At 47.2% G+C, this 19174-nt stretch overlaps 1 protein-coding gene across 1 annotated transcript; it reads left to right on the top strand.

The window, feature by feature from the left end:
* Positions 1–319: 319 nt before the first annotated feature.
* On the top strand, positions 320–14047 carry ROGDI (rogdi atypical leucine zipper). Its single transcript, XM_062503653.1, has 11 exons — positions 320–361; positions 2715–2786; positions 4082–4164; positions 5478–5532; positions 6046–6126; positions 8451–8546; positions 9837–9935; positions 10414–10527; positions 11872–11921; positions 12455–12581; positions 13084–14047. The coding sequence occupies exons 1-11, from the start codon at positions 320–322 to the stop codon at positions 13123–13125; spliced, it is 861 nt and encodes a 286-aa protein (XP_062359637.1). The 3' UTR covers positions 13126–14047.
* Positions 14048–19174: the final 5127 nt, after the last annotated feature.

The following is a 19174-nucleotide window of genomic DNA, read 5'->3' as shown; positions in this document are numbered from 1 at the left end:
ACAGCCGTTGTGACAGGAACTCGCCGACTTCTGTGCAAAGACCTCACTGCCAGGATAAATGTATTTACTTTTAGAAATGATGAGACATCCACGCCTTCACTCGTTTCCGAGTAATACACGGTTCGATCCTCGCCGCTGCGCGCTCGGCTGGGGGCAGGCAGGTCAGACCCATCTTACAGCAGCGCCGGGCTCGGGGCGTGCGGGCCCGCCGGGCCTGACGCGGCGCTCGGGGCCCCGCCCCGCGATCGGCGGAGGGAAGCGGCGCTGCCCAATCAGCCGCTGCTGGGCCGTGCGCGCGGGGGCCGGGGGCGGGGCCTGGATGGCGGCGGCGATGGCGAACCAGGGGGAGCGGGCGGTGCTGGTGAGTCGGGCGGGCGAGTGGTAGAGGCTTCTCCCTATGCATGACGGCACTGCCGGCCCCCCGCAGGCTCTTTCTGTCTGGTCGGGCTCGGGCGGGGAGCCGTGGGATGGCGGCAAGGCCGTCCCCTGCGCCTGGGTCCGGGCCGAGTGTTGTATGGGGGCTGCCCGGGCCCAGCCGTAGAGCAACTGTCCTAACTGCAGGCGCTGCTCAAATTCCGGCCGTGCTGTCGGACCGGGCTCTCGGGCCGGTGCCCGGGTTCTGTCGCCGCGTGCCTCGGAGGCCGCGGCCTCCTCCCGCCTCGCCCGGCAGCGGCGCCCGGGTCTCTCTGCCACCGGCGCCGCTCCTCTGATGGTCCGGGCGGGGTGGGGTGGAAGGGCCGGGGCCACCCTGCTCCCGGCCCGCCGTGAATGTGCCCTTTGGCCTTTGTGTCCCGCTGAACCGCCACAGTGATCTGGTAGCAGCGAGGACAGCGCAGACCAGTCGTCACTGCGGCCTCCCCGGGACGGGATCTCCGAGGAGGAATGAAATCTCCAGTCTGGAGAGGGGCTTCAGAGGTCCATCGGTCTCGGTGGAAAGGCACATAGGAAAATATTTTTTTCTAATGTCATACGGTTTAGAATACTATGACCAGCATTCTCCAAAAATACAAGTGTGCAGTACACAGATATGCATGGACTTGACTTAGTTCAAAATTAATGGACAGGGAAAGGGAGATTTCTTCCAGTGCTTAAAGGGAAGAAAAACACCAATGGGCATTTTGAGTAGAAATATCTGCATGATGCTGGTGGGTGTTGGAGGTACTAAAGACATCTGCTGCACCCATGGGATCACTGTTTTTTTGATAACCTGGAGGAGGGCAGACATAGTGTAAGAACTGCAGATCCATCTTCTGGTGATCAGTGACAGGATCTGAGGGATCAGCATGGAGCTCTGTCAGGGGAGGTTTAGGCTGGATATTTGAAAAAGTTTCTTCACCCAGAGGGTGGTCAGGCACTGGAATAGGCTCCCCAGGGCAGTGGTCAGCACCCTGCCTGACAAATTTCAGGAGGGTTTTGACAATACTCTCAAGCTCATGGTAGATTCCTGGGGCTGTCCTGTGCAGAACCCACACTTGGACTTCATGGTCCATGTGGGTCCCTTCCAGTTAAGAACATTCTATGATCAGTATAAACCCCAGAAACCAGAATAGTGTTAAAGGCTTGAAGTCAGTGATCCTGCACCCCAGCTGCTTTGAAGGATAACTGGGAATTCTGCCTGGCTTTGTGTGTGCCTGCCTTGGATAAATGTTTGCTGAAACAAACTTCATTTTGTCTGGCTGGTTGTTGGGATAACTCTTGCCTAAGGTGATGATGCATCAGTGGGGGTTGTGTTTTCATGGTGAACAGGAACCGTCTAGCAGAGGAACCGCAAGCTTAAAGTTCTTAGTTGACCATAGCATGCCTATTTTTGTGTGGGCAACCTGCTCAGAACTCTCCCCATAGATAATTTCTCTTTTCTTACTGGATGACAAGTGGCAATCTTTTCTTTGTCCCACGCTTGCTTCTGTTCCCCACTTCTTTGATGACCTGCATGGGGACTCATGGTTTAACGCGAACATTAGATGTGCTTTGAGGATCTTCTTTATACAGGCTTCTCTGTGGCAGCAGCCAATGGAGGCTCAAGGCAGTGAGATCAGATCCAAACTTGTTCATTACTGAATTTGCCCCAATGATTGGGCCAGTCTGTGTCCCCCTCCACCCCCTTTTCAGTTTAACTGGTTTTGGTTTTAGACTGCTATTGCTTGGGGAACTGCTGGGCATGGGGGTGGGGGACACTTTTTAGTTTTTGTCTTTTGTTTCTACCACCTGATTAGCAACAAATTTGTCTGCAAGTTGATTCAGTTTTGCCTGTCCCAGGAGTTGATAATGGATCTCCCTAGCTTTGCACTGGCCCATGGTCTTATTCCCTCTCCTGACCCACTGAGGAATGTGCAGTGAGGGATGTCTGGCATCCAGGTGAGTCCATCCCAACAGCTTAAAAGGATGCCCCAGCTTTTGAAGCAGTAGCATTTTTACTTTGTTCTGAAAGTTGCATTCAATTACAGGTTTTTTGGTACAGTGATTGGTGTGAATGTTGCTTTCTTAAACAAAGTCAGGGCAAGAATTAGGACAGTTCATTGGACTGGGGTGGAGAAGTAGAGATGTGGAGACTGAGGTGTTTTAACAAATCAGGAAGAAATCTTTTGGTCTCCTTTATTTAAACAGTATGGGAACAGCAATACTCTTAGAACTTACATAATTTTCCCATGTGTCTGAGAGATTTGCTTCCAGTGTTTGATATCTAATGATTCCACTGCTATCTTCCTACAACACAGGAAGAAGAATTTAAATGGCTTTTACAAGAAGAGGTCCATGCTGTTTTGAAACAGTTGCAGGATATTTTGAAGGTGAGGTTAATTTTGTCTGAGTTTTGTGTTGTGGCTTTGACTTTCTGTGTAAGGAATGGTGATAAGTTTCCCTTGCTGGAAGAAATTCTTGGTAGAGGCTGCACAGAAAGGTCATCCATGTATGTCCTGTTCTGTCCCTAGTGCTTGCTTGCCCTCTGCTCCTGAGGACTCCCAGTATAGCTGATTTCCCCAAGATTGCTCTATTCTCAACCCTCTGCCGAGAGTGGCTTTGAAAAGGCACATGGAGGCAGCCAGACCTATCTGCCAGGCTTTTGCCTGAGATATCAGTAATATCTGGAACAGAGAATCTGAATCTGCCTGTGTAGCTCTGACTTGTGTTGTGCAAGCAACCTGGCCTTTAGCTGACAGCTGCTACTTGTGCAGTAATTACTAGCATGCACTCACCTTCTTCAAAACCATCCTTTCCTCGACATCCCCACTCCTCTGCTGGTACCTGCCCCTTTCAGAGGCCTGACATGTTCAACTGAAGCAGATGGGCAGCACTTTTCTCACCTTTCTCCAGCCTGAGCATGCACTGTGGGGCCGAATCTTTCCAACCAGCCATGGGGAACGGGCCAAAGGGACTTGTGTGCATTGAGAATGCACAGTGTGTCTGCTGTGTCAGTGTTCAACAGGCCCAGGCCCTTAACACTCCCTGGTGTTTGGAAGTTATGGAGTGATGGAAGAGCAGGGCCAAAAATGTGGAGGTGAGGGGTAAGTGGCAGAGCAGGTGCAAGTGCCATAGTGCTTACTCAAAACCCCAGGACTGAAGTCAGTAGCAGGTGATGGTAGACTGCAATACCTGTATATATGGTACCCATTTTGAAGAATTTACTATAGTTTTGAGGGTGAAGTGTGCAAAGGGCATCACCAGCCAGTATAACCGGGTGCAGGGCTGGAGAGGGTTAGTTTTCACTCCAAACTTCCTTCATGTGTAAAGACCAGCTGTAATAAGGGGCAGCACATGATGGCTGAAGTTGTGCAGAGCTGAGCTTTTGGGTGCTGCTCCTCCTGTGGGCAGCTTGGGGATCCTGCTGGCACTGCCCAGCTCCAGAGTGTGAGATTTCCAAATGCCTTTCACTATGGGTTGCATGTTCTGAGCCTTCTCCTGGGCTTCACCAGTCCTGCGGTAGGGTGAAATCCAAGTGCTCTGCTTGGTGGACTTCAGGAGGCTGGCAAAGGTGACTGCTACATATTCAGCCACTTGCTAGTGTCCCTATTATCTTTGTACCTGGCTCATGTTGTGCTGGGCCCAGGCAGATGCTCTAGCACTCACTGTGTCCTCTCTCGGGCAGGAGGCCTCCCACCGCTTTACCTTGCCCACCAGTGGCTCAGGAGGAGCTGTCAAGCAAGAGAACTTTGTACTAAGCACATCAGGGTAAGTTGTGGTGGTCAGCAGGTCACTTTCCTCTGCAGCAAAGGGTGCAGTTCCTGGGAGTTCTGTGGTGAAGGGCTTTGCAGAAGCCCTGGAACAATGGGTTTTCTTTAATAGGAGATTTTGCCTTAAGGAAAACAAACTAACTCTCATGGCAGGTAAAGGTAACAGTCTGTAGCTGTGTTCCAGGGCTGCCTGATCCAGCCTTGTGCCATTTCCTACTGACACCCAGAAGGCAGTCACTGATTCCTGACCACATGCTTGTGTGGTGCCTCAGGTGCTGTGGGAAGTTTGCCAAGGGGCATTTTTCTGATTGTGACACAGGGAGTTGCAGTTACAAGATCTGAATTCTGGTCTTGGCTCAGTTTCTGACCCCGACTATGAAGAAATCTTAACATTTGTCATAATCTCTCTCAAACAGCAATAGTAAATCTCCTTCCCACAAAGCAAACTGAGGCTCGTGCAAAAGATGCTATTGGTGTGCAGTTCTTCTGAAACCAATACCCATTTTCTGATCCTCAGTGTGGCCCTTGGTCTCAGTAGATGCTCTGGCAGAGTTCACAAGCTTGCCATAAAGCAGTTAACCTTAGTCATTAGGAATGTTACAGCATTGCAAGGAGTCATGCAGTAATTCTGTACTAAGTTTGAAGGTTGTCTTCTTCAGATCTTCAATTTAATTTAGTTTTCATTTGTTGTTGTGGTGGATCTTGCAGTGTTGATCTAAAGAGTCTCTAATATTGTAAAATGTTAAGTGTGGCCCAACCAGGTGATTCAGTCCTCTACTTACAATGTTTGTTGTAGGTGTGAGTAATCTTGCAGGACCTTTCAAAAGGTTTGGGGTGTGGGTTTTTTATTTATTTGAAGTTCTGGGGCTTTACTTATTTAGGGTCTTTTGTCTTGGAATGGGGTGTGGTTTGTACCTTTCAACTCCTGTAGGAATTACCTAACACTCCAATGTCAGTAATTAATTTATTGTCTTGTGCTTGTGCCTGCTAGAGCTGTTTGTAACACCAAACAAATTGTTGACAGGTGATAAATGGAGTAAGAATGGGATCAGAAATGAAGGTAATGTTTTAGGCAGAGCAGTTAGGGTGAGGTGGGCCTGTAAGGAGTATGACAGGAGTTTACCACAGGCCAAGAACTGGGGACTTGAAAATGTGTGTGGTGTTCAGCTACTGGGCAGGAGTAGTGCTCGGACCCTGGGCAGGAGGAGCCGTGCTGGCTACACAAGACAAGGAGGGGAGGTCTTAATTAAGATGGCAGTCGATTGGTGCCTCTTGTGACATGTGTTACCCAAATGTTTCCTCTCATTCCAGCACAGACCAGGTGAAAGGTGTGATGACACTGCAGGGAGAGGCACTGTGTCAAGCTGTGAGTACTTGCCACACTTCTTGCTTTGTACAAGGGGTATATCACTCTTTGATCACCTCAGGGAGGGAGGGAGGCCATCCTGGTTATGTGTTTACCAGTGATCAGTGTTCCTTGTCAGTTCTCCCTAATTGGCCTAGATGTTTCAGCAACCATTGAAATTTGTCAAGATCCAGCATCTGACATCCCCTTCTACCACCACCATATGGTGGTGAGTGCTGTAGTCAACTTCCATGGGGATTCCTTGCCTTTGCCACCTTTGTTGTGTAATAATAAGTTTCCTTGGGGAGTTTCTGGGCTGAGGTCATGTGTCCTGCCTGGATCCCGATTCACTCAATGCCTTTCAACCTATTCTTTTTATTAATATCATCCTGTGGAAGCACTGAGCTTCTGGCTGTGCCAGGACTGCAGAAGGCAGTTTGCCAGGATGGTCTGGAAGAAGGGAATGCGACTGCCAGCCCCCATCTTCTGCAGACGGGCATTTTTTGCTCTCATGTGTTTGTTTCTTTTTTCAAGGATGTTAATCTGAAAATGCCCAGAAACAATCAGCTTCTGCATTTTGCATTTCGGGAAGACAAGCAGTGGAAATTGCAGCAGGTATCTGTTGTCTCTAGATCCCCACCCATCCATAACCTCAGTGCTCTCTGAGCAGTATCTTTTGTCTTTCAAGAGAGACTTGTCCATTCCACATGAGCTACAGTGGTAAAAGCTAAAGGAGGAAGCAGGTGCAATTATATCAGTTAAATTCAGTTGGGATGCCTGGGTGGGCTTATTCCAGACACACTAGTTGGTCTGAAGGCTGTCTGCATAGCAGTCATGATCCTTTAAAGGAGTGCCTGAGGTGCCTGTGCAGGACTGTCCCATGTCACCCCAGACTAGCAGGGCAAAGAGCAGCTTCAGGGGCTTTGAGTAGCTTGCTCTCATTCTCTTACAGACGCATTTGTTTACACTGAGAACAAATTATTGTGTCCCGGTAGCATGTCTGAGTTCCCTCAAGTAAGAAGTTGAAAGAATGCAGCTATCCAGAACCAGAATCTATTTTCCATCATTTTGCTGGCACATGCATGATTTCAGGACCTGACCTAGTGTCTGAAGACATGGTTTTCCTCAATTACTTTGTCGCAACTGAGTAGGTTGGAGGAAAATTGATTCAGTGTGCTTCCTTGTACCAGAAAAAGCTCAGGTTTTTCTAGGTGATGAGTGCATTTGGCATTGAGTGTAGTTCCAAAAGTCTGCTTTAGCAGTGAAAGCTCTTCCTAGTGACTTTGTAGAAATCTGGAAAATTGTGCACTTGGGATTTTAATACCAAACTTGATTGAGTTTGTTTATGCCTTGCAACAAAACAAGGAAGTTTTTGTGACAACAGTCAGCAGTGCTTCCTCTTTTGTTGTTCTTTTGTACTGCTGCCTGGTTGATAGTCTTCTACCAGCTTTTATGGAAAACAACTTCCTTTATTTACTTACATCATTTGTTCTAACGTTGTTCAGATATGGAGTGTGAGTGCCTAAAGGACGGGGGGGGGGGGGGCATAAGCATTTAAAATGGTTATATGGTGATCTTTGGCCTGTCTGAATTAAAAATTAGCATCTCAAAGGAATGTCTTCCCTTAATGAGTGATGTCAGTTGGAATTCTGTTTCTCTGTACAAAGTGAAGTCATGGGTAAGAAGTTGTAGCATAGGCACATTTTTGAGGAACCCAAGTGCAGGCACATAAATTTTGAGGAAGTTGATTAGAAAACAAAGCAAAATCAAGGGGGAATATGAATGAAGTAAATCATAACATGATTTGTGTTGCTTGATTGGGTAGTGCTTCCAGGAACAGTTTAGCTTGCTCAGAAGCCTCTGGGAGATGTGAAGGCTGGAGGTGGGAATATTTGAAGATGCCCAAGTATCTGCAGTCTTGCAGTCTGACAGTGGGCTTACCAGTCTCACTTTTCTCTCTGTGGCCTCCAGTGCAAGAGCTTTCTCAGAGCAGGGCTGTTGTGTTCCCTGAGTTTTGCATTAGAAGGAGCCAGAGCCAGGTCTATGCCAGGGAGGCTTCTTCAAAGATGCAGAGCTGGGAGCTGCAACTGCTGGAAGGCACTGTAAATATATCCAAGTACAAATACCCAAGCTCTGTTGTCCATCTCCCAACAGACACTTGTCGTACAAGCTTCTTTGCTTAGCTGTTTCATTTGCACCCTCCAGTTTACTCCTTGGGGTTGTTTTTCAATTTTCATGCTGCTACCTGAAATTGAGCACAAGTCAGCTTCTCCTAAGGCTATTGTCTTTCCTCTGGTTTGTCCTTGCTTCCATGAAAGCCAGGATACACCTATCACCTTTGCTTTTATAACTGTGTTCCTCTTACTTGAGAAGAACTCAAGGCAGTTGTATCCTGAGTCTGGTCCAGTCCCACACATTGGCACAGCTTCTTGATGCTGGAGATAACTCTCAATCCCAACAATTTTACTTTAAAAGGACTCTGGGATACTGACAGAGACACTGTATTAGAAATCAGTGCTTGCTGTTCATTGCTGCTCGTTGATGTAGTTTGTTTTAGCCCTTGATCAGATAAAATCATTGTCATGGTGCTAGAGCTGACTGCTGTATGCCATTAGCAGTGAGAATTCCTGCCAAGCGGTGGTGGTCAGAGTGCTCCCAGGATGAGTGCCTGATGTCACTTCAGGACAGGACCAGTATCTGTGCTGACAATCCAGGATGTCAGACTGTTCTGCATCTCCAGTCAATGAGTGGAGAACCCAGTAATGTTTCTGGGCAGCAGTGGTAGGTTTGTGTTAGAGAGTGTCTGACATTTAGATGTGGTGTTACATTTGAGAAGACGCCATTCTTAAGGTCAGTGAGATAACTGGGGAAACCTTTACTTCCCTGCATATGTTAATATGGAGTGTTTCTTCCATAAGGCTGCATTTGTACCTTTGCAGATCCAGGATGCTAGAAACCATGTGAACCAAGCCATTTACCTCCTTACGAGCAGAGATGTGAACTACCAGTTCAAAACAGGCTTGGAGGTGCTCAAGGTGAGTAGAAAGCCCCTACTGCTTGGGTAGGAGCATTCATTTTTCTTCCCTTAATTTTTTGTTTTAAACACAGTTAATGCACATTACTGTCTGAGTCTCTTAGTGGAAACAGACTTCACAGTTTTACCTGTATGTACCCATGTCAAGAAGTGTCCTCATGTCCACGTGACCTCATATTTTATGTGAATCTGTACTAGTTTAGCATTAGTAAGAGGGCTGTATATCCTGGTGAACAGTAATTTGAGCAGTCAGTGCCCTGTTACACACCAGTGATAATCTGGGAGGATATTCCTTGATCTTCTGTGGATGATGTTGTTATGTAACTTATGCTCTTTGTTGGTCAGTGCTGCTGGTGAGAGCAGCAGTGAGGCAGCCATCAGTAAACAGAAGATGACAGTACTTGTGATTTACTGAAAATCTGAAAGTGACCTCTCTTGCCAGTAGTATTTCCTGGGATCTAATACAGAGTAGCTGCTGCATGGCAGTCAAGCCCAACCTTCTGCTTGGAAATGCTCTCTGAAGGCACCAGAATTTCAGCTTGCTTATTGGAATCCATCACAACATCAAACATGAGAAAACGAAAACTTTTTAGTTTCCATATGGGCAAAGGCTGTTCATAGGAAGAAAATAAGTAGTAAAACTATTTCCTTTCACTTTCAAGTAGAAGTAAGGGGGGGTGGTATTAGTCATACTACAAAGTGCCTTCATCTTAGCAGTCATGAGCTCTATAACAGACACGTTCCTTCCCCCTTTTATTCTGGAAGAGGAAGTCTGCCTGAATAGAGCCTTCAAACTGTGGTTTCTGGCAGGAATGGCCTCGCAATGAGCTGGTTCTTTATTCTACTGCCTCGCTCATAGCTGGTTATTAATGGAGGGAGTCCATGCAGCAGTTGTACCTGTGACGTGGGAGTGAGGAGACAGAGAATGCAGATTGTTTTTTCCTTAATGCCTGTTCTTCTGAAGAGCTGGTGATAAGTTTGTTGATGCCTCTGTGGCATCAGTAATTGGTCTTATGTTTCCTTGGTATTCTTACCATGAATAGCTGTTCTCTCATCAGCCACTGGTACTGAACACTCCTGACCTGTCTCATAAGTCTCTGACGATGGTAACAGTTGAACTGCATTTATGTGGGAGCCACCCCTTCCCAATAAGTTCCTGAATTCCTGGCAGAGTGAGGGGTAGTGGCAGTTGTTGTTTTAACACTTGTAGAAGGCTGTGGGATTCTGCAGCACATTGTCCAGAGCTGTCCAGGAATCACACTCAGCAGTGGTTCTGTACATTATTTTGTAGCTTATGGATGCTGTGATGTTGCAGCTCTCCAGAGCCCGAAATCGGCTGACCACTCCTGCGACTCTGACACTACCAGAAATTGCCTCCAGTGGTCTCACAGTAAGTGTGTGGTGGTCTAGATCTCTATACAGGTCTGGCAGCATTGCAATAGTGTGGATGCAAGGCTGCATCCTGGTGGAAGTGGGTTTCTGAAGTGTTTCCTGAGGCAGAACTGAAGCAAGTGCGAATCCTGGGTGGTTTTGGATGCTCTGTATCTTCCTGTGGGAATGCAGATGACTTGGGCACGAGGACTCTGGTTCTCTGAGAATAAGTTATATTCTCTGCCCAAGAGTCTTGTCCAGGGATGATTTACCCTTGTGAAAACTGCTCCATCCTCACTTGTCAGTGTCGTACACATACCAAGGGTATCAAGAGGTTCAATGGTTGCGTGCAGTTGCTTAGTCTTTGTTTTTCTCTTCGTGATTTTTTTTTTTTTTTGCCATGGGATAATTGTAATGTAGCTTGGGACAAGGGAATTATTTCCCAGCATTAGAAATTATGATCTTTTCACTGACAAATAAACTAATTTTCTTGCCAGAAAATGTTCACCCCTGCGCTGCCTCCAGACATCCTTGTGAATTTCTATATTAACCTTAACAAGCTGTGCCTCACTGTCTACCAGCTCCACATGCTGCAGCCCAGCACAACCAAGGTGATGCCTGCTGTCTCATGAGCCTTGTTTAGTTTCCTCTCTTTATGTTCCACTGTGAGGAGGCTATCACACTGCTACCTGGTGCAATGTTATGTTCATAAGATAATACAGAAGTTAGTTCAGCTGGTGCCAAGTGTCTGCTCTAAATCTAGTTTGGGGCATGGCTGCTTAGCCCAGAACATACCCGTGCTCTGGAGTAAGCCATTTTTTACCAAATACTTAAAATATGGTTAGATAACTTTGTGTAATTTTGGAAGGGCATAGTTACATTAATTCCGTTTACATCAGAGTAGTGTCATGGGTTTCCAAATGGAGTTTTGATGGATACTTTTCTGCTTCACCTGTTGCATAGGTCAACTTGATGTCCTGTTAAAACAGTGTGTCCTGGTTTGAAAGACAGGTGTCTGCTAAGGAAGGCAGGAGCCTCTCTTGAAGTGGAAAATGTAAATCCTCTCCCTCCAAATTCTTACAATTTTGAAATTAAGGGGCTCTCAGTCAAAGAAATGGAAGTAGGAATAACAGTTCTTTACTATAGAAATTAAAATAAAAATATAGTAATACAAAACAAACACACTGACAGAATACAACCTGACACTCCATCAGGGTGTCGGTAGCAGTCCCATTAAATGATGGCTGCAGTCCTCTAGTGACAGATGTGGTTCAGTTGAAGCAGTGGTCCTGTAGAAGGATGCAGTTTTCCTTTGAAGGTTCAGTGATGATGTAGAAGGGTGTGGTTTTCCTCTGGAATCCAGTGGAAGAAGGCTGCTCTGATGTTCCAAATCTCAGTTTTTATATAAGTAGGAAATGCTTGGCTTCTCCCCCTGGGTGGAGCATTTTATAATGGGATGATGTAATTTTATCAGTCATGCAGTGGGACTCAATGGCCCATTAACAGAAGGTATCTGCTGGAGGAAGGATAGGTTGTGCAAAAGATAAAGAGCATTGCCCCACCTGGTTTTAACAGATGGTGATGGAATACACATCCCTGGTCCCATCCTGCATTGCAACTCAAGACATAGCCTTAAACTCTTAAGCTTTATGAAATGCATTCCTTCCATAAGGAAGATTTTCCTGAAAATCTATATTTTGTTTTTCTTCTGGATCTTCTCATCTTATTTCTGTAGTGATAAAATTTGTAGCTACACTGAACTCAGCCAATGTGTAGAATTTCTTTCATGAAGGAGCAGGAACAGTTCTAACAGAAGGGGTTCCATACTGATGGAGTGTCCAGGCAAATAGAGTGTGGTGTTTCTTGAGGTCAGGCTACTGAAAGTGTAAACCTTAAATGTCTTTCTTCTAAGTGGTTTACCACATCAAAATCCTAATGACCTTTTCCTTCTCTAGAACTTCAAGCCTGCTGGAGGGTCTGTTTTGCACAACCCTGGGGCCATGTTGTAAGTACAGTCACTACAAGGATAGTGTACCTGGATAACAGGTGTTGGTATACCTTGAGGGTGAAATCCAAACAGCTGTGTACAGTTTCCATTGTAGCATCTCCGAAGTGGAGAAGCTGGACTGAGTCACTTGCTGTGCCTGTGAATGCTCTGTTGTGTCTCTTTAATGACGTGGTACTAAAGGCTGAAATATATGAATTTCCAGGATTCAGCCTACCTAGACAGTGCTATGAGTTTATGTAGCAATGAGAGTTTACAATGAAAATGAGTGTTTGGTTATTGGCATTGCCATCTGCATTCCCTCTGTGCCTGTCTGGAATGAAGTTCCTACTTTCACCCTTTAGCTTAACTGTAAATCTGGTCAGAGGTGGACCATTCTGTGACTTTGCCAGTTTGCAAAACTGGCATTCTGTAACTTTGCCAGGTGCTGATTTCAGTGTGATAGAACTCATGATCATGTCTTCAATGGAAATGTATGACAGTTGAGTTCTGTGCTGTTGTGTGTGAAGCTGTGCTCTTTCCCCCCCCTCCAGTGAGTTTGGCAGCCAGCGATATGAAGTCACCCATGTGCATAAAGTGGAATGTGTTGTCCCATGGTTAAATGATGCCCTTGTCTTCTTCACAGTTTCACTGCAGCTTTGCCAGCAACTGAAGGACAAGGTAATGGCCTTGAAAAGGTGGCTTTGTTTTTAACTCTGGATTTTTATAGGACCTCAGACCTGATGTGATGTTATTCTGTTCAGCTTGCTGAAAATAAGGGATGAGTCAGTGTTCTGGATCTGGGGTGTTGGCTGGCACTGCCTAGCAAACAGCCATAGGATAAGTATAGTGGTGTGGCAGATGTCTGCCGAGGCTTAGCTGGTGACTAGATGGAAAGGAGCAAGCAGACATTTCTGTGTTCTCAGTCATGAGGGGGATGAGAGGAAACAAGCAACCTAGATTCCAGTCGATCAGTGCCGAGTTCCAGCTCTGCAACTGCCTCCTTGAGCAAGTAACTTTGTGCTCCTTGAGTGACAGTGGCAGCAAACATGCCCTTCAGCAGTGTGCTGAAGTGTGTAATGCTCTGAAGCTAAGTTCTCCCTCACATATTATATGTTTGGTTTTTTTTTTTTGGTGGTACAAGGGGTATAGGAACTTATCTGCTTTTGTTCTTAATTTCTAGATCTCCGTTTTCTCCAGTTACTGGAACTACAGGACATATTAATTCTCTGTGGGATGGTCTAAGCCTGTACAGTACTTTCAGTGTCTCTCTCTGTTCTCTCATGCCAGAGGAGTCCAGGTCAGCCTGAGGAGTGCTGGGGTTCACTGCCAGATGCCCTGCACAGGGCAGAGTCAGTGTACCCAGAGACACAGCTTTAGTAGCCTTGTCTGGGACTGCTGCATAAGCAGGGCACCAAGTAGTGCTGGGTAGCTGGCAGGAGCTTCCATTGGTCCCTCTTGTGCAGTGTGTGGCTCACACTTCCCAAGCTTCTGATGAGTTACACAGGTCTGTTAAAAGGTGCTCTGGACCACCCTCACTGACTAGATCTGTGCATTGTGCTGCAAATAACTCCTTGAATGTGAAGTGGCTGGGAAGGGGAGAAAATAGGCTAACTTAACACACCTCTTAAAGGTAGGGCATGTTGCTTCATGTAGTGAAGTAAGTTTCTCTTACTTGATCAAGCTGTGCTTATAACTAACCCTGAGTGGCTCCTTCCTCTGCCTGTTGTGCCCATTCCCCTTTGGGGATGCTCTTGCTGGTGTTTGAATTCTTTCCCCCCTCATCCATGATGTGTGATAATTATTATTTTTCCTAAGCCCTACTTGGGCCAATTGGTCTTTTCCAGGTTTAGTATCTTGTTTTCACTGCCAGCCTTTGGAGTTGCCTTGGTGTACCTTGTGCAATCTTTCATCTTGTCATTAAATGCAAAGTGAGTACCACATTGCTACTGTGATTTGCTGCCTATGGATGCTACGATGTGCAACTCATCCCTTTAGCCACTGCTAACTGTGAAATAAAGACCCTTATACCTGCAATGCTCATGTGGGCTGTGAAAGAATGTCTGAAATTCTGTGCTCTCTCACAAGTGAGTGACTGTTCTTGGTTATGCATATTGGGTTGTCTTTTGCTTTACTGGGGAGGACAGTAGTGGAGGCACTACTAGCTGGGCAGCTCTTCAAAAGCTGAGCCTGTTTGCATAGCCTCAGCCCAATGCTATATGATACTTGAATACTACCTGAAGTAGTTTTCCAAGCATGCCTTTACAGTCGTGTTTGGAAGAGGCTGTAGGAGCTCCGACTAGGGTGGGTTGGCTCATAGAGTCATTCAGAACATCTCTGTCAGAGTGTGAAGTCTCCAGGTCCCTGTCCAGGATCTTCTCAGGAAGCTGCCACCTACCCAAATGACTGTTGCCCTTGGAAGTCTCTTGCAACCTTCTCATACACGTTTCTGTGAACAGGTATTTGTAAATGCTCCCTAGTTTCACTTGGTTCTGAATAGCCTCAGGGAACAGTGAAAGGCACAGCTACTCTGACAGGAAGTACAATAGAGAGCAGAGGCAGTCGGGTTCCTCTCCCACATCTCCTACTCAACCTAGAAGGGGCAGAGGCAATGTGATGGAAGAAGTAAAAATACCCAGGGATGAGATCCCAACCAGTGGAAAAGTTTGGCCTCAAGAGACCTGGTTTTGCTAGCAAGGATTCAGTAAGGGATTGGCTGGGAGAGGTGTTCCAAATACACAGCTGGTGGGGTGAACATAAAGCCCCACACAGAGCCCTAGTAGTGGCAGGCAGCATATGATGCATGCCAGGCATGCTGTGGGCCAGTACAGCCAAGCTCCTGTGGCAATGCAAGACATCTTGCTCCAAATATTACTCATTGTATTACAAGACCATACAGAGTCTCAAGGGAGATTAAAATACAGGGACAAAATAAAGCTTTTTTTAAAAAGCCAAAACTGTAAAAAAATAAAGATAAAAAACCCAAATTATAATACAACATTTAGGAATATAAAACTTATTTTTATGCAACACAGAGAATCGGCTTGTCAATGAGATATCACATATTCAAAATAGGGTTGTTCAGAACCAAAGAAGTAAGATATTGTTGGAAGCAATTATAAGGAAATTTATAGGACTTGAAAATGTACCTGCATAATGAAATGTAATTAAATGTGTAAAATTCTCTCAGCTGATGAAGAAAAGGTTTCTTTTCTCATTTAAATCAGAAGCTTCTCCATTAGCAAATAGGGAAACATAACAGTTGCTCCTTCCCATTCCACAAATAAATGGCTCACACAATGCCAAGCCTGCCACTTTTCTAACACAGTAGTTATCAAAACAGATTGACTTACAGAGGATGGCCACAGCTCCAGACTCAAACATGAGACATTCTTCTCTGTATGTGGTTTCCACCATCACACTGAAGGAAAGCAGGTCTAGCTTGTGGCAGACATGGTATCCTTTACTGAAAGCCACTTTGCCTCAAACACAGGCAGCCCTGTCTAACATAAGATGGTGTCAGTGAAACGTCCCTACGCTTCCGGACACCTCCTGCAAAGCAGGTTTGACTCGGGTCCTTTCCTAGGTTTTACATGTCCAACAAAAACAACAAAACCCCCATCTCCCTCATTCTACCTCGTGAGACTTAGTGTGAGACTTAGTTTATCTGTGTTCTAGAAGAAATACAGGGATTATCTAAAGATGACATAAGAGTGTTTCAAAACAAGAACTATCCAGAGAAACACCTTTTAAAATACAGGATTTTTTAAAAGCTTCTTGGAGACAACTAGGGTTTTACAGAAACACGGAAGGGACCTTAATATTCATCCCATTCCAACCCCTGCCATGGAGAGGGACACTTTCCACTATCCCAGGTTACTCCAAGCTATGCTCAGCGTGGCCTTGGACACTTCAGGGATCCAGGGGCAGCCACAGCTTCTCTGGGCACCCTGTGCCAGGGCCTCATCACCTTGTCAGGGAACAGATCTAAATATAATTCTGCTTCTCTTTTAGTTTAAAGCAGTTTATTTCCAAATACTTAATTAGTAGTATTTTTTCTTAGGGAAAGAAGAAAATAAAAGTTTTCCAGCTACCAGCAACATGGAAGAGCAGCAACCAGCTTAATGGAAAACTAGTGCCAAAAGCAGAGGGACAGCCTTCAATTTTCACATCTATTTTACTAATTCTGACCTTGTAAAAAGAACAGTATATTTTAAACACTGAAGCCTTTAAGATATTTTAAAGGATCATACAAAAGTGTCGACCTATTTTTAGTTTCTGCCCCCTCCTCCTTTTTTTTTTTATTTTTTCTTTATTTTTTTTTTAACGAAACCAGGGTTTGTTTTGGATTTAAACCCTGCCCTGCGGCGGCTGAAACATCGCAGCGTCGTAGCGGTGACGCTGCCCGCCAGCCACGCACGACTGAGATCTTTAAGGGCTTTCCTCGCTCCCTCCCCGGCAGCTTCCCGAGCTCCGGAGCGGACGCGGCACGGCCGGCCCTAGGCGGGGTCAGGGCACGGCCGAGCCGCGGGGCCGCCACCGCCGGGCCGCCACATTCTCGCAGAGCGCAGCGGGACACGCCTGGCAGCGCCCGGGCCCCGGCCCGGCCCCGCGGTACCGCCGCGCTCACCGCCCGGCGCCGCCATCCGCCGCCATCCGCCGCCATCCGCCGCCATCCGCCGCCATCCGCCGCCATCCGCCGCCATCCGCTTCCTCCCGGCCCCGCGTCCTTCCGCGCCGCCCGCCCCGGAAAGGAGGGCAAGGAGGGGGCGGGCGCTGTGACCGCGGCGGGACGGAGCTGCGCTTTAAACGAGCCGAGCCGTGTGTTGAACACAGCCAGCCGCAAGTCCCGCCGTGGGATTATTACGAGGAGTTTGGGACAGGCTCGGGAACGGCCGTGCGGACCGAGCCGCCTCTGAGTCACCGCGGTGGGAGAAGGGCTGCGATACTCGCCGCGCTTCGGCTCGGGTGGGAGCCGGCTAAAGCCGGCGTCTTCCCGACAGCAGTCACGGAATAGAACTGGGGAATATCCCGAACTGGAAGTCACCCACAGGGACCATCCAGTCCAACCCCTGTCCCTGCACAGACACCCCAACAACCCCACCCTGTGCATCCCTGGCAGCGCTGTCCAAACGCTCCTGGAGCTCTGGCAGCCTCGGGGCCGTGCCAGCACCCTGTGGGGGAAGAGCCTTTCCTGATACTCAGCCTACTCCTCCCTTGACGGAGCTGCAGCCCTTCCCTGGAAGGGAAGGTCACAGAGGGCAGAGATGAGAGCTGCCCCCCGGGAGGAAGCTGCAGACCCCTCAGGAATTCTCATCTCCATCTCTTCTCCAGATGAACAAGCCCAGTACCCTCAGTTGCTCGTGTGGCTCAACAAGGTCTTAGTGAAGAGTGCGGAGTTTCGGAGGCAGACTACACAGCTGCACGAGCCAAATGGATTTTCTCGTTCCTGGTGCAGCTACCGCTGGCAAAGCAGGACCAGGGCGGCCGCAGGACAGCAACCGCTGCATTCTGTGCTGCGGGGCGCGCTCGGGTGCACACGGGCGTGGGCAGGACACGAAACACTGCTTGGGCTGGACTTCTGTTTTTTATGGAGCTGCGCCTGCCTTTGGTTCTGTTTGCTGGCAATAAATGAACATTCCTCTGTGTTTTGGGCAGCTCCTTCTCCAAGGAAAGCAGGTGGGAGTTGGTGCCAAGGAGCTGAAAGCTGCAAGCACAGCCTGGAGTGGAGGAAACTCAGATTTGGGCCGCTCTGAGTCCCAGGGGTTGGATGAGGGAGATGGTGGGGTGGGGGTAGGGAGACTGAATGAGTGTCCACCATAAAGGGTCTTGATTTTCATATCTATTCAGACTGCATTAGGAGGTGATGGGGATCAATATTGACTGGAGATTGCTGATATTAGTGTATAAATAGGAAAAGAATAAATGGGAAAAAAAGATCTCTCTTTTTGTTTATAAATTAAATATGTTTCGAATGGAGTGAAAGCTTAGACAAGTCCTGGCTCATGCTCAGGTTTCTGGCAGTAGCTCTGTTTCTGGTCACCTGCACCCCAAGTTGCTCTTGCTCCCAAGTTCTTCAGAATGGCTGAATATGTGTATTATAAAATGAAATATTCACTGAATGGACTCAAGATTAACAGACAAGAGACTTTAAATGGACTACTTACTGCACAGGATAAACAAAAGAAGTACAGTATAGATACAAACCCAGTGCACAATAAAGTTACCTGTATTACAGCTAGTGAAGAAGTAGCAGAGATCAGGAGTCAACTTACACTGAATTGATGAGGGAGTACACATGGAGCCCTTTCACTCAGCTTCCAGAAAAGGAACCACGCAGATGCATCCAGACTTGGGGGAGAAGGCCTGCTCATTTCTAGGGACTATGCAGAAGAATCTTGCTTTGTGAAATTCTGTGTAGCTTTTATAGTTTGTAAAGCGAAGTGTTTGTCACTCAGAAATTCAAGGCCTATCTCCCTTCAGACTGCTCTCACGGTAAGATGTTCATGGTCAGCTGGGAATTCCACCTCCCTGGCACCAGAGATAACTGAGGACAGGACAGATGTCTGGCCTGGGTTATCTCAGCAATTCCTGAGAGGGGGAAGATGCCCTGAGTTATGGCCCAGATGATGGACAGAACAGATGAGCTCTGCTGTGCCATAGGGGAAGTCCTGCTGCAGGAACCTCATGGAACCAAGGGTCTGTTGTGACATTGTGATGGCTCCTGGAACCAAGGAGAAAGACCATGGTGACACCAATGAACCTCATGGAACCAAGGGTCAGTTGTGACACTTTGGAAGTCCAGAGACCATTGTTGCGTACAGAACTTCACGGAACCAAAAGTCCATTGTGACAAATCAAGGCCTCATGGAACCAAAATGAGCATTATGACACCGTGGGGCCCCATGGACCCAAATCTCTATTGTGACAGTACGGAACCTCATGGAACCAAGGGGCCTTTTTGTGACACTGCAAGGTCTCAGGGAACCAAGGAGTGCAAAGGTCTTAAACATTCCTTGCAGGGTTCTGCCTTGGGGAAAGGAAACTTCCATGGTGGCAACTTGGGCTGGCACACACCTGAGGAGTGTGTCTGTTTTCAATGGGGAAACTTAAAACTTTCAGATTCCTTCAAAAATACAAAAAGGACAAGCTGCTTTTTGCCTGAGTGCATCCAGTTCTCCAAGCAAAGCACGTCCCAGGTGAGTGAGGACAGACAGGATGGGGTTGGGGAATGTGGAACAAAGTTGTCCACACTGGGTCAGACCTCAAGGCAC

The sequence above is a fragment of the Cinclus cinclus genome, chromosome 16 (genome assembly GCF_963662255.1).
Source record: "Cinclus cinclus chromosome 16, bCinCin1.1, whole genome shotgun sequence".
NCBI classification, from domain to species: domain Eukaryota; kingdom Metazoa; phylum Chordata; class Aves; order Passeriformes; family Cinclidae; genus Cinclus; species Cinclus cinclus.
Note: the sequence above shows the minus strand (reverse complement) of the source record. Positions and strands in the feature narration are given on the sequence as shown.